This window comes from Pollicipes pollicipes, unplaced genomic scaffold, assembly GCF_011947565.3.
Source record: "Pollicipes pollicipes isolate AB1234 unplaced genomic scaffold, Ppol_2.1 Scaffold_3087;HRSCAF=3621_pilon_pilon_pilon, whole genome shotgun sequence".
Taxonomy (NCBI): Eukaryota; Metazoa; Arthropoda; class Thecostraca; order Pollicipedomorpha; family Pollicipedidae; genus Pollicipes; species Pollicipes pollicipes.
In genome coordinates this window covers 26621120-26636784 of record NW_023596225.1, presented here as the reverse complement: position 1 = coordinate 26636784, position 15665 = coordinate 26621120, and the positions used below count along the sequence as shown (strand labels likewise).

Here is a 15665-nt window from a genome sequence, read left to right as displayed (position 1 = left end):
CATTCCGCTCAGCTAACTACTCACCACTCCAATCCCTCAGCCCTGCCTGACACCTCAATAAACACGCGGGCAAATTTACAAAGCAGTCTGCCGTCTGCCGTACAAAAGTCTTTGCTGCGGCATTTTTGGATCATCCAGAAAGCGCGCGAACTCATCTAGAACTAAAACAACGCTTATTTTTAAGCGTTCGACAAGGTGAACATATGAGTGGGGCTGTGGCGATTTGATCTTGCTAATAATAATTAACCGGCTGTTTCAGAGGAATTCTATCGTTGCAATAACCTCATTTTAAGGTATTCAGTGCTTATTTCACATTTAGGCCTTTTTCACCCAGCCTTGACATCGGAAGAGGCACTGCCGGATCTGGAAATGCACTCAGAGTACCTTTCTCTGGACTACTCTCACGCACATGTGCTGTTTTCGTTCACACTACAGCATTCTCCGTAACTGACAGCTCGACAATTGTCGAACTGCTTATGTGGTGGGGTAAATTTCATTCCGTCCCGTAGCTCGATCGGTTAGTGCGCGAGCCCCAACACATCCATGGGCGGGGCGGGCGATTTCAAGTCACCTCGGCGCTCGTTATTTGGCTGAGACGGCCGGCGGCACTGAGCGGTGGCGAAAGAGACCGTCCAAGCTCAGATGAGATCAGAGGGGGTGGCGGGCCGATCAGAGCACTGAGACGCGTTAAACCTCCGCTAAAACTTCCGTCGTTGAACCGGAATTTCGGGGGTCAGATGGCGGGATACAAGGACTCGTGTAACATGACCACTGACCGAGCTGCATCATCATCCCAGAAAGGCATCCAATCAAAACGTTTGGACTTTGCTTTTTATAGTTGTTTTTTTAATTGCCAAGATAGCTCAGTTGGTTAGAGCTTATGCTTTTCGCTTCACCACGTGTGGCGGGGTGGGTTCGAGTCGCTTCAGGCGCCCACCATTTGCTCCTGCCTGAAACGGCCTGCGGCGGGTGGCAGTGGCCGCGCTAAATAGGGAGAGCGACAGACCCTGCTGGCCCAAGCATTGCGGCACGTGATCCAGAAGAAGATAGCCCACACTCAACCCAGATTCAACCAGCCCCAATGCGAATTGGCCGTCCATCAACGGCACAAATGTAAACAATTCTACCATGGGTGGATATTTTACCTACGAGAGAAAAACCGCATCTTGCAGCTCATCTGAAGGCTCTCCTCACTTCAGAGGCCACGGCGCAGATACATACCACCTATATTGTCTTGGGAGCAAGTTACGTACAATTAAAAGCGTGCCGTGTTTTGACGTCTTTTATGGGTGCGATCTTTACTTACCCTGAACTGTAGCAGAAGTGTGCCGTACAAGTTGTTTGATGCTCCCCTCGTAAAGTGGATTGCCTCCCAGAAACGAAAGCAAGGAATCGCCTATGCGCGATCAATGTATTACAAAATTTTGCCACACAAGCGACATGAAAAGCTGCGTAAATTTCGTGGCGGTGCGGTAAATTTTGGAGCGTAGTTTAGAAACGACTGGCCAAAACCTCTGGAAGAGGCTGAATCTGCTCCTGTGGGGCAACACAGAATAGAATCAAACGGCATAGGCTTGACATAGTTACGCTTTTTACTTGCCAGAAAGTGCTGGCAGAATCCTAGCTTTGAGAAGGAAATATTCCGCCCGCAGCGTCGTTCTGGGAGTTGCATCATATGTCCATCCAATCACGGAACGGCGGCAGTGGTTGGCATCCGTTGGTGGTGGTTTGGCGCATTGGCGTCGAGGCCGATTTCAGCCCACGCGGTTGGGATCCAGTCTATTTATAGTTGGTGTTGTCATCCCGATCATTGACAGCTTTTTACGTGGTCCGTTATGGAGAAGCCTGCTAGAAATATTGTATTTAGATTCGGGAGGTGGGACGTTTATGACTCATACTTTAGTTCAATCACATGTGGGAGAATCTGCGTGCTTTAACTGAGCTATCGCAGCTGAAATCCAAGGGCCAGGGGCTAAGTATTTTTTGCCTCTATTTGCAGTTGGCAGCTTCCCTTGCCAGCAAGACCCGCGACATATTCCCCCGTCAGTCCACAAGGCATCGACTACAAAATGCGGTCGAAGCTGAACCCGCATAATCGAGTAAACGCCTGCGACGAAGCGCTCCTTCTGGCTTCCTGCTGCTGCTGCGAGTGCAAGCTGCTGTTACATTTCTGTCTTCACCGAGACCCAATTCCGGTCACCGTGCGTCGTCAGAGATCCGGCTCGCTGAGAAATCCCGTGAGTTACATGTAAAGAAGGTTGCAACACTTTCTCCTAATTCTGCATCGTCCCGTCGCCATAGCTCACTAACGTAGGCCGACCGACCGCCACAAAGAAAGGCGCCATTCAGTTTTATGACTGATCTTATTGAAGTAATATACACGTACGTTCTTACACGAGAAAAGAACACCAAACAACGTAGCCAACAAGTTGGACGCCGGCGGGTGCGCTGAGCTCGCCCCATCTCGGCGCCGTCCGACGCATGGGAGCGAGGCGACACGGAGGGCGACACGGCGCCCGGCCTCTCTCCCGAGACCCGGCACCTCCCGTCCTCTTCTCGAAGCCTGGCTGAACGTCCAGTCTCGGCGCCCGACGCCGCCCACAAAAATACAGACGAGCGGCACTGGGAGGCGCCACCTGCACCGAAGGGGCATGCCTCCTGCCTGTGGCGCCCAGCCCAGTCGTCACTGGACAGTAACGACAGTAGCGGGGCGGGGCCGTTTTGAATAGTCCGCCTCCGCCACCGGGCGCAGCCCGCCGCTCCACGGCCGCAGGACAAAGTATTTACATGTGTGTACAGGCCATGCATTGGCAACAACGCGTCCTAGACTTTGTCAAGTATGGAACAGTAGGTACAGTGATCATTGAGCGCTGTCTGTGTCACCACATGATCGCACCACGCCGTCCGGCCGCCGGAATGTGGGCCGCCGACGCTCCAATCCAGCGACGGAAGTCGCAACCAGACGGCCTCGACACATAGCTCGGGTCCTGTCTGGCCCGCCGAGGCCAGCTCCTGACGGGCTCGTCGAGGCCCAGCTCCGTTCCCGGGGAGCGCCGGCTCCGGACGCCTCGCGGGCCGCGATCCTCGCCACGCGACGCCAGGCTCCGACTACGCTACTCTCTCTGCCTCGCGTGCGCTGTACGGCCCGGCAAGCTCGCTGACAAGGTGAACAGCAATAAATACGCGTCGGCCGACGACAGTTCAGCAGAAGGATGCTCTCCGCGTATGTACAGGCCAGAGCGCCGCGCACACCTATGTACACATCGGGTAACACGAAGCTCGCTCGTCGTCGCACGCACCGGAATCACGGACCGCCCCCACGTGCGGCCGTCACCCGCAACACAAGTAGACTAGCTAGCCGATAGGTGGCGACACTATTGCTGGCGTTTGTACGTGGCCGCGGCCCGCCGGCTACTTGACGGGCGCCGCGGGCGGCGGCGGTTGCGGCAGCGCGGCCGCCGTGTTGGACGAGACCCAGTTCTTGAACACGTCCCTGGGGAGAGAGGGAGAGCGTGCGGTCACCGTCTCAAGCCCGGCAGACGCCAAACAGCACTGCATCGCATGCATGATCGGAGACCTAGTAGCACGCAGCGCTCGAAAAGCGCGTACCGCCTTTTGATGTCCGCGGAGTGTACATCCATCGAATCAATCCTCCGCGGGAACCATTTTACGGCGGCAGAGCCGACCAACTTCACGGCTCTTCCGAACGATTCGCTCAGTCCCAGGAGGACGCATGGAAACAATGTTCACGAGAAACATCCCTAGTCTTAACTTAATGCCATCTACCGCTAAGCTCTGAACACAACATTCCCGGATTTCAATTAGCCCCTGCCCGGAACCCCCCCCCCCCCACCCATACCTCAACAGATCTGAGCTCGCCAACAGCCGTGAGCTCTGTCAAGCCGGCGCAAGCTCAGCAGCCTGGGGCCGTCGGCTCACCGGCAGTGGTTGACGACGCATTCGTTGCTGCAGTACTCGTCCTCCCACTCGGGGTTGCTGACGGGCGGGTTACCGCAGCCAGCGCGGATGCACGTGCTGGCTCGCTCGGCGGCGGCCGCCTGCAGCGGCGAGCCCGACGAGTTGCCCGGACTGGCCGCCGACGGCGCCACCGGCGGCGACGCTTGTCGCACCGCCGTCGGCTGCGTCGGCGACGGCTGCTGCTGCTGCTGCTGCTGCTGCTGCTGCTGCGGAGGTGACAGCACCGGCTGCTGCTGCTGCTGCTGCGGTTGCTGCTGCTGTGATTGCTGCTGCTGTTGCTGCTGTTGTTGTTGCTGTTGCTGCTGCTGCTGCTGCAGTTGCTGCTGCTGCTGCTGCAATGCTAGCTGCTGCTGCTGCTGCTGCAGCTCGTGCTGCTTCTGCTGCTGCTTGTTGAAGCTCGTGTTGCTGCTGCTGCTGCTGAAGCTCGTGCTGCTGCCGATGAAGCTCGTGCTGCTGCTGATGTTGCTGCTGCTGCTGCATCATTAACAACTGCTGATGCTGTTGATGTGCCATTTGCTGCTGCTGTTGCTGCTGTTGCTGCTGCTGTTGTTGCTGCTGCTGCTGCTGCTGCTGGGGCGTGAGCTGCTGCATCTGGGCGATGTTGGGCGGCGCCGCTCCCATGGGCGGAGAACCCAGTGGCTGGGGCGACAGCACGGCTGAGAGGCTCGGCGGCGAGTGGGACGTCAGGTGCTGCTGCTGCTGCTGCTGCTGCTGCTGCTGCTGTGGACTGCCCAGCTGGTGGTCCGCCATCTGCTGGACACGGCACGGACGCCGACTCAGTGACACCGGTCCGCTACGGTGCCGCGCGTAGACACCCCCTGCCCCGGCACAGCCTGCCGCACAGATCACACACCAGCCCCCGGCTCAAGGCAGCCCACAGAGACTTGACCTCACGACGGTCCGGCCCGGCGCGGACCACACACATCACCCTCCCGTCAGCAACCAATCACACGGGTCTGCTGCAAAGTGCCGTGCAGACCGCACCCAGCCGCCTGTCCCGCCGGCCGGCGGGCGGCTCTCACCTGGTGGTGCATGTAGAGCGGCTGGGAGGCCGGAGGCATCATCTGGCCGGTCGGCGCCGGCCCGGCCGCGTGGTAGCCTGGCCCGCCCAGCAGGCCAGCCGGCGGGTACAGCGACGGCGGCGCCATCGAGCCGCCCAGCATTTCCTGTCCGGCGCAGGGCACGGCGTCAGGTCACGGCGTCAGGTCAGTTTCAGGTCGCGACTTCAGGTCAGTGTCAGGCCAGTCTCAGGTCACAGCGTCAGGCCAGTCTCGGGTCACAGTGTCAGGTCAGTCTCAGATCACAGTATCAGGTCCGTCTCAGGGCACGGCGTCAGGTCACGACGTCAGGTCAGTCTCAGGTCACAGCGTCATGCCACAGCGTCAGGTCAGTCTCAAGCACGGTGTCAGGTCAGTCTCAGGTCACAATGTCAGGTCAGTCCCAGATCCCAATTTCAGGTCAGTCTCAGGTTACGGCGTCAGGTCAGTCTCAGGTCATGGCCTCTGTCAGGTCAAGACAGTCTCAGATCACGGCGTCAGGTCATGATGTCACGGCACAGTGTCGGAACTGGCAGCCGGCAGTCCAGAGCCCCCTCCGTCCTCACCTGCTGCGGCTGGTGGCCGTCGCTCATCAGCGACGTCAGCAGCGGCGACTTCTTAGCGAGCGCGGCGCCGCTGCCCGTGTACGGCGTCGGGTATCCGCCGGTGGTGAACGGCGTGTTCGGGTAGCCGCCGTAGCCGCTGAACATGCCTGCCGCGGGCTGCTGCTGCTCCTCGCTGTTCGTCTGTCGGCGGAGGGCGCCGCTGGTCAGCGCCAGAGGCGGGCAAGCGTCACGTGAGCTGACTAGCACCGGACGGTGTGCAGTGGCTCGCATCGCGCTGTTGCAGCTGATGCCAGCTGTAGAGCACTACCAGCTGCAGTTTGGAGCAGACCATACGGCTCTCAAATCGTTCAAGAGCTTATGCCGTCATAGCCCACAAGCCACAGCACTATTAGTATGTTCGGCCCCACCCCACCCAATGCGAGCGTCACGCCAGATCTCGCGTGCCGTTGGCTGGATGTGTTCCAGGAAGGTTGCCTAATGATTCGATCTGCCGCTTGTTTTTGCAGCAGCGCACGTGAAAGACTCCCACGCTGGTCCGCCGGGCAAACCGCGCACCTGGCTGATCTGGCATTTTGCAGCAATGACACGCTGCCGGTGGCGGCTTCTGGCGGCAAACATGCGGCACAGCGCCGGCTCGGGAGCCACCCGTCTGCGGCTCGGTGGTCCCAGCTCGCCTGGCGGTGCCAGTACCGAGGTCCCGTGGCGACTCACTTCTCCGCGACGGCCCGACCACACAGCTTATATAAAGCACGTACCACGTGGTCGGTGTTGCTCGTATCCAGGATGAAGACATGCAATCCAGGGGGATGAAGCCCTGCCCTCAGACACCGCGGGGAGCATCCCGCGCGTGAACGGAACACGTGGACACAATGAAAGGAGGTGAAGAAAAGAAAGGAGGTGAGGTGCCTGGCTCAGGGTAAGCTTTTACCTTCGTTGGTGTATACGTATTGTCATCGTTTTGCATGCAACTCAAGTTAAAATTAAGCTTTGCGCGCAGGTACTAGTCTCTTGACGACATCTTCTTTCACCGGTTACGCTGAAATCGGCAGCGAAAGTTTGTCGGCCGAAATTAAATGTAATAAATATTACCAAAATAGCAACAACAACTTCGCACCATTCGGAATCTCTCCAATTCAAAAAAATTCTCTCGTTCCCAGATCGCAGTTGCATGATCATAGGTGTTTTGGTAGTCAGGCTATGCCGCTACTGCTGTTACGCCCTGATAAACTTGACAAATATCTTGAAAACGGCCCACATTTGTGGTGCTCAAGCGGATGGATGGGCTAGACCATAAATGAAGAGCGACAAAATTCAATGACGAGAAAGGTACGGTAATGTTCCCACGTTCGGTATTCTTTTCTCCGCGTCATAGTGATGCAATATTCACTACATACAACCTTAACCTCTTGTACGTAAACACGCTAAGGATACCAGAAAAGCTAACATTTTGGGACCCAAACATACGTTACCCATAACTATGCAATGCAAGGAACAAAATCAGTGTCACATAGCATGGCGAAGAATCCAGTGACTTACCAAAAATGTGTTTTCTTTTACAAGCATCCCAATGCTCTTTTTTGGTGGGCGCATGGTTTCAAGAACGGCTAACGTGGCATCAATAGCGGCGCTTACACTGACGCACTTGATGCACTGCTGACCAAATTTTAGTGCCAGCCTCGGTACCTGTTTAGAAGCATCTCATCAACTTCTAGTGTGATAAACTTCGTTCGCCGCCACGCATTCCAGCGCATTTAGCAGCCTCAGCTTATCTCGATCACGATGAACTACGTAACCGTCGAAATTTGCTGTAAAGTTTCTTCACAGCGAGCATATCTTGCGATTCTATGTACGTAGCGCTTTTCTTTGAGTTAGCCTTTACAAACATGGCCTGGCTACACGGCGGAAACTCGCGCGCTAAGGCATGCCTGACCCACCCTAAGCCAAAGTTTTTGACAAAAAGTCTTGGCTAGGACCAGGTCGACAAAACTCTCTGGGGCGCATTAACGTTACCACAATAAGGCGGACACTTGGGAAAACACACTCCAATTTCCGGGATAAAACAGCTCTCTGTAACAACTGTGTTTTACAATATGTTGCAGACCTCAACACAAGGAAAAGGCGCATCGATTTTTCTTGACGACACGACGCCTAAGTATAGAGTTTGTAACCCAGATCCCAGGGATGCATGTGTACACAGTGCACCCGCCCAGGTAGGGCCTGGCTAGTGCCAAGATTCCGCCAACACCTCGGCCAGAGCTCGACCTAGGTATTCGGCATCACCACCTGCACTTCAAACTGACCCACGCAAAGATTTGTGGCGTTGATAGGCACGAGCAAGGTACGCACGTGGGTCAAAGTTCTGCGCGTCAACGCAGAGCCTTTTTAGCTTGGGAACACGTGGAGAGCAATGCAGTGATGGGCCATAGCCATGCATCAGCCTGGATGACCGGGTCCCGTTTCAGCGCCCCACGGGTCGGACGCCATCACTGTGTCACACACACAATAAGAATGCTATGGACGTAACAGTGCAGTGAGAGCACAGCAAGGCAAGGTCCGACTTGAAGGTCCTGCCGTTGGAGCGTGGCAGCGGCAGAACCCCTGCGAATGTGACAGGAGGGGACAAGTGTAATTTTTACCTCGCTTGTTTCCATGCACCGCCATCGGACTGATGTTAAATATTGTCCAGAGTTGGGAGCTGTCCCCCTCCCCTTCCCCAACCCCTGTTGGGGCGCAGGTGCAGGGGCGAAGGCGGACGGGGGCGGGGAGAAGGAGGGACAGGCAGGGAAGGCATGGGGCCCAGACTCCCCTCAGGTCCCGAGGGACCCTTGAGGCCCCGAAGCCGAGCATCAGGGGCCCGATCAGAGGCTCTAAGGACCAAGGCCAGCCCCCAGGAAGAAGTCCCCCTCAGGATTCACTTTAAGGAGTCTCTGACGTCGATCGGGGTCCCTGGAACGATGAAGGGCCTCTGTGTCGGTCTGAAATCATCGATACCAAACATCCCGTTCTGTGCCGGTCTGGGCACTCAGGGTCGGACATCGTGAGTGCACGTTGGAAAGAAAATCGTTTCAGACGGCTTGTTAGACGGTAGAAATAAATGCGATGTGTGCATGTCTGGTACTTCTAGCATAGTCTGAACCCGGTCTGTATGGTTTGTGCGCGGAAAGCCCAGCCGGTTCATCTGTTAAGGTATGAACGCCGGGTACAAGTCTTGTCAGGGTTGCATTCCGTGGCAAGGTGCAAATATTCCAACACAGACGCGTCACTGACCGCAGTGCGGGGCAAATCTCTGGACTGGCCGGCGAAGAGTGCTGGCCGCCGCAGTGGCATGCACAAGGAAACGCTCCGCCGCCGGGCCCAGGACCCGGGCCGTCCGCAAGGCCCTGCCGAGCACGACATCCGCGCATCGAAAAACACGTGCTGGATGACGCTGCACGTGCCGGCCGGCGTCGGCTCCGCCGCCAGCCGAGCCTCCTACCGTGCCCACCTCGAGCAGCAGGTCGTCCAGGACCTGCAGCAGGTCGCCGTCCATCTCGGGACCGGACGCCATGCCGGGCAGCCGCCGGTGGCAGCCTCCACAGCACCAGCGCCGAGCAATCAGCACCGCGCGGACCGACAGGGCCGCTCGCCTGGCCGGCCGTCTGGGACGGCGCCGTCGGGCAGCCTCGCGCCGGCCAGCCGAGACGCGCGAGACGCCGCTCTCGGCGCTCCAACGCGCTCCGCCACCGAGCCTGCCGCTGTCGTCGGCCTACTAAGGAGCCGTCCGGCCGCTGAACAGTGTTGTCGCGCCTGCCGGGTCACCGGTACCCAGCCGCGCCAGCTGTCCGTCCGCCCCGCGCGACAGCCTCCAGCCCGGCAGTACACCGTTCTCAGGTGTGGGCGGCTCGACGCTCACCACGCTTCAGCACCGGTCGAGCGCCGAGGCCCTGGTCCCGCGCGCTCGCGGCGTCTCGGCGATCGGACCACGGCGCAGCGTCCACAGATCCCTGGCGAGCGCAGCCCACCGTCCCCACACACCCGCGCCCCGCTCCAGCACCGCGCGGCGGGTGCACCACCGCGACTGCGCGGACGCCGGCCGGCGCGCTGCCATTGGCCGCCCGGCGCCGGCGGCGGCGGCCCGCCGCCCCGCTCTCCCCGTCCGCCGCCGCCCGGCCGTCTCCATCAGCGCCGGCCGCCAGTGGCTCGCTTTGTGCGCGGCTGCTGCCCCCTACCGGCGACGCTGGACTCAAGGTCGCCGGGAAAGCCGGCCCCATTGGCGGCCCGGGCAGCTAGCCAGCGGGCACCGCCGGCAGCGCCCGATCACGTCGATGCGCAGGGGGACTGCGCATCGACGATCGGGTGCATGTTCACGCCAATAGGAGTCCCGGACGTTGAACCGTCCCGTCCCTCCCCGAGTGGGATATCCAGCGATCCGATCTGACCAGCGGGTAACGCTTGGCAAATGCATTTCCGACGACACGCGCAGGGGCAGCGGTATGAACGTCTCTGTCCGCCAGAAAAAGCACGTGTTGCCAAGAACCAAACAGCCAAAACATGGCAAAGGCCGCTTCCTTCCAACGATGTCAGCCATGCCGCTGGGCACGGGTCGCGGCTAATGTCAAACTGCCACGGCTATTTAGCCTGCCACCAGTGTCAGGTGAGCGGCACGACACAGCGCGAGACAGTACTGACAGACATGACAGTGCTTCATTTCATGGAAACCGACCTGACACCTTGTAGTTCAATTTCAGTCCAATCCCAAGCCAGACTTGATGTAATTGTGACGTCAAAATGACGCAACATTCCACTTCACATATATCAGAGGGCGGATCGCTTGATGATGCTCATTTTATTCCCTCGATGCCTTGCTTATCATGCAAATCAGCTGAAGATTACTGCAGGATGGAAGGTAAAACACGACAGGAGCCGCTTGGCGTGACCGAGAAGCTTACCTTGGAGATGAGGCTGGCTCGGTAGGCTGCCAGGGCCTTCAGGTACTCTTTTTTGGCGTTTTCTGTCTTCTTTTTGTACACCTGCGCCAAGATACGGCTCATTAGCGGTATGCCACACATGCTGTTACATCATCCAACAAGCAAAACGCCGTACACAATTATGCCAGGCCGAATGTAAATTACTGTCTGGTCTAGTGATGACCATCACGCAACGAAGCCTAAAACCTGTCAACCAGATATATCTGAAATGCAGTGCAACGCATCCGGAGAATTCCAATGCATGGCTTCAAGAATACTCCTACACTCAACCGAAACAATGTGACTTAGCAAGGCTACGAGAACAAATAAATGACACAGGCGGAGCAAGTGCCGTGGGCACAACCCACAGGATCAGGTCTCATAACTCACAAATGACGTTCCTGATTTCGAACCTGAATTACTACCGTCATCATCCTATAACAAACTACCACGGGTATGACATTCCCAGGGAAGTGGGTAAATCGCTACAAAAATGAGCGCACCTGTTACGCGGAAGTGGCCCGGATTGGGTCAGGATAACAGGAACGCAACGCGCTCTACGAGTCTTCCGGTCCGTCACACACCAGGAGCGCCGCGCAGTGGAGCATGCGCAAACTACAGCCTTCTATTACCTCCGCTACACGGCGCACAGTAATGGTCTTCACAAGAATGGTGGGCGGTTCCGGTGTAATCACGTCCACCACAGCGACGCAAACAGTAAACGTGTCAAGAGCAAACGTGGCCGCAAAACATCTCAGCCATATAGGTGACACTTTTTCCGCAGATAATGAGTGAATATACTTTGCTTGGATGTATAAATGAGTGACGGCCAAGAGCTCGACTCAAATACGAATCATTCGAAGTTATCATTTATATTTGAATCTGCGGTCAAATTGGAACTTTTTGTTCCGCATTAATGACTATTTTTCTACAAAATCCGTTACTAACGCATACCATTAAAGCTAATGACTACAAAAAGTTAACACTACGTGTGCTACGCACACACACATATACATATACATATATATATATATATATATATATATATATATATGATATGTATATAGAGAGATATATGCATGTATAATGCACATATACGATATGTAATTTCTTATTACATCAGTGAACAACTATGGGCCGCATAGACGGCATAGTGTATGCTTCCCAAGACAAATGAACCGTTGCCACCCACTCGCAAAACCAAAATGAACGAGCAATTGACGAGAATATTGCAAAAGCTGTGGTTTGGAGCAATGAAGGGGACAACAATCAGATGTGCCGCGCGATGCGAACAGAGCGTCATCTCACGCGGGGAGCTCACAATAGACGGCAATAACAGGAGTCCTCACAAGACGTAGGAAAATACTGACGCCTACTTTCACTTCCCTTCTTCAAACACTTATCATGTAGACTGACAGGGGTCGACAGTTTTATTAGACTTTACACAACAGCAGAGCATGAAAAGAAAGCGGGTTTCGACGTTTCTTTTTACGGGCTACGTCTGGAGAATTCACAATAAAGTTTTCAGTTTTCATACCCGGCGCAATACATCAAGACCAGCAGCCGAAATCAAATGAAAATGCGACTGTGAAGAGGTATCGTCTCCAGAAAAACAACAAGATAGAGGGCATGTTTTGATTTGAAGCGATGCCTAAGTGACTATAACGCTTTACATATCGGCCCCAGACAGACCGTAGTGCCTTCATCCCACCAAAGGAACCCAGCGTTCGCAGCAGATTTAGGTCAATCGGCGATCCGACCCCGCCGACTCGCTCTGTCGGAGCCCGCGGCGGTGACTCATGGAACCGAGCGCCTCGCGAGAGCCCGTGCATGCCCCGCTCCGTGATAAACACAGCGGTTCTGTCTGTCTGTCGTTCGGTCGCACTGCGGCCGAGGCAGTGCGACCGTTTCGGGACTAGGCGCCGCCCTGCCGGCTGCGCGCGGGCGCGACCGCAGCTGGGCCGTTCGTCGGACAACACGCACCCGACGGGCAGAGGCACCCGACGGGCAGAGGCAACCGACGGGCAGAGGCACCCGACGTGCAGAGGCACCCGACGGGCAGAGGCAACCGATGGGCAGAGGCACCCGACGGGCAGAGGCACCCGACGGGCAGAGGCACCCGACGGGCAGAGGCAACCGATGGGCAGAGGCACCCGACGGGCGGAGGCACCCGACGGGCGGAGGCACCCGCGCCCCGCTGACACCAGCATCAGTACCCGCTTTAGCCTGGGCGACGCTGGCATGCTTGCCACAGCGGCGATCCAGAGATCCAGCTGGATGCGCGCGTCTGCCGTTCCCCTCCCTCCCCCGGCCCCATCCCGCACGGGACGGGCAACAGCTTCGGTCGATTTGTGCTGATTGGCAGTTTTGTCCGCTGCTAATCCCATCAACAGCTGAGTCTTCTAGTTAGCACGATGGCGCAACACACAAAGGAGCCGTATCTGGGACGAAGAAACGCCGAAAAGATCGGGAATACGACCGGTGGCTGGGCGCGGAACAATGGCCAAACTGCAGCGTCAGTGAGAGCGGGAAAATAGTAACGTTGCGACACCGGGCGACCGAAACCCATCGCAAAAATTAGTTACCACAACAGGACCTATGCAACCAATCAGGATACGATCGGAGTGACGACATTAATTCTCCGAGAAAGATCTTGAATTTCTCTCTGGACACCGGTCAGAACCAGGTCAAACTTGTCCTGCTTCTGGCTGCAAAGCCCGGCAATTCTCGTGCCTTCTTCCGCCGAACGAGCGGGCAGCGATCGCCAATTTCACAGACAGGCTGACTGTCTCTGCAGACCTAAACTGATGAGCTCGCCGGCCAGAACACTCCGTCCGCCAGACCCAGGCGAGGCAGCGGTGTCGCTGACGGAGGCGCCGCGCGCTGTCCCCATCGCCCAAGCCGGACCCTGCGGTCTGGTGCCGCCCGAGTTGGGCGCGTGAGCGGCCTCGGGACACACCCGGGTAGGACGGTGAGCGGCCTCAGGACACACCCGGGGAAGGCGGTAAGCGGCCCCGGGACACACCCAGGGACGGCGGTGAGCAGCCTCGGGACACACCCGGGGAAGGCGGTAAGCGGCCCCGGGACACACCCGGGGACGGCGGTGAGCGGCCCCGGGACATACCCGGGGATGGCGGTAAGCGGCCCCGGGACACACCCGGGGACGACAGTGAGCAGCCTCGGGACACACCCGGGGAAGGCGGTAAGCGACCTCGGGACACACCCGGGGACGGCGGTGAGCGGCCCCGGGACACACCCGGGGACGGCGGACATAACCGGGGACGGCAGTAAGCGGCCCCGGGACACACCTGGGGACGGCGGACATAACCGGGGACGGCAGTAAGCGACCCCGGGACACACCCGGGGACGGCAGTCGGGACACACCCGGGGAAGGCGGTAAGCGACCTCGGGACGCGCCCAGGGACGGCGGTGAGCAGCCTCGGGACACACCCAGGGACGGCGGTAAGCAGCCTCGGGACACACGCGGGGACGGCGGTGAGCAGCCTCGGGACACACCCGGGGACGGCGGTGAGCAGCCTCAGGACACACCCGGGGACGGCGGTGAGCGGCCCCGGGACAGACCCGGGGACGGCGGTGACCAGCTGGCGGCAGACCCGCCTGATGTTGCTGCCTCGGCCGCCAGCAACACTGACGCCGTCGGTCTGCGGCGGCCAAATGCACCGCCTGGGGCCCATCCCCCTCAAAAGAACACGCGGCACATCTGGCTTCGTTGAGCAGTCGTGCCAGGCTACAGTCATCCACTCACCGGTGATAATCCAAGTCAGTTCTGCTTTCTAGACAGGCACTTATCACGTTCCTAATGGTCGGCTGTTGGTCGCATCCTCTTGTGATTCATGACACGTTTCATTGCCTAGACTGGCCGTGCGTTCCTCGCACTGATTCCACTACGTAAGCTCAACCATTCGTATGTGCGTGGGTGGGGGACCGGGGAGGGGAAAGGACGGTCACACAACAGACCAGTTCACAGGCAGCCGTCCACCAGCACACTCACGTTTTTGTCGTCGGTGTTCAGGCCGTCCCACATGGAGGCCACGATCTTGCTGACCTCGCCGAAGCTGGCGTGCGGGTTCTGTCCCTTGATGGCCGCCTGCGTGTCGCGGAAGAAGAGCGCGTACGCCGACACGGGCCTGGCGGCGGCGGCGGGAACGGCGCCGGTCAGGCTGAGCATGCGCTGGGCGGGCGCGAGCCGGCGCCCCACGCACGGCCCATAGCACCGGCGTGCTGACTAGGGCGGGGTCTCACTACGGTGCAGTCAGACACAACAAGCCGGCGACGTTCGAATGGGCTGCACTTGCAACACGGAGTGCAAGTGAATGACGACGTGCGAAGAATGGCGATAAAACTGGAGCCAAGACGGGTGCTTGCGTACGCATGGTTCCTTTCGTTTTTGTTGGCATAAGAGCAGCTTACAGATGAGTGCGGCAGCATCGTTATCCTCCCCACACTCGTCACATGCAAACAACGTCGCCGAATGCATTCGAATAAATTTAAACTGAGACACACACTCCTGTGACAGGGAGCGCGGCCTGACGTTAGTCGCCGACGAGCCGGATCGGGACAGGCCGCTGGGACGACTCGGCTGCGGGGATCCCATGCTGCCGGGTCACAGTTCGCTGACCCCACAGCGGACAGGCCCGGTCGGGTCTCAGTGAGCGGCGAGCGAGCGAGCGAGCCTCGACGGGCCCATTCACGGCCAGGGACCCGTGCCGGCAACGGGGCCCGTCCACAAAAACTCCCACACGTCAGTCGAGCATGCTCAACATTTCCAATAAATTTTCTGCTCGTAAACAAGTCCATTATGTGAAACTGGGACACGTCAAATCGAATTAGGAGAAAGGAGGAAAGAGCGACACAGAAAGCGATCCATAAGCGGAGGATGATGACGACGGCAAGGTTTTCCTTTTCCTGTCCGTTTCGAAACGACTGTCGCAGGCGGACAGATCTGCGGCAGCACAATCCATCCGCACGGGCGGGCCCAGCTCCGCACCACCAATAAGGGTTCAGAGCTTTACACGCGAGCTTTCTTCAGCCGCCCGAGGAATTTATTACCAAGGGGCTGAATGGCTTGTTTTCCATGCTCCCCACCCATGCGAGTCTCAGGAGCCATTTGTTTCTCC

The 15665-nt window shown here is 58.0% G+C and overlaps 1 protein-coding gene across 1 annotated transcript; it reads right to left on the bottom strand.

Annotated features, from left to right (window-relative positions):
* Nucleotides 1–2344: 2344 nt before the first annotated feature.
* LOC119089966 (TOX high mobility group box family member 4-A) lies at nt 2345–14689 on the bottom strand (the record flags this gene model as incomplete). Its single annotated transcript, XM_037212767.1, has 7 exons — nt 2345–3493; nt 3940–4109; nt 4366–4731; nt 5001–5144; nt 5582–5761; nt 10510–10590; nt 14540–14689. Coding segments are annotated over 7 exons (1173 nt in total), but the record flags the coding sequence as incomplete, so codon positions are not given.
* Between the last annotated feature and the right edge of the window lie 976 nt (nt 14690–15665).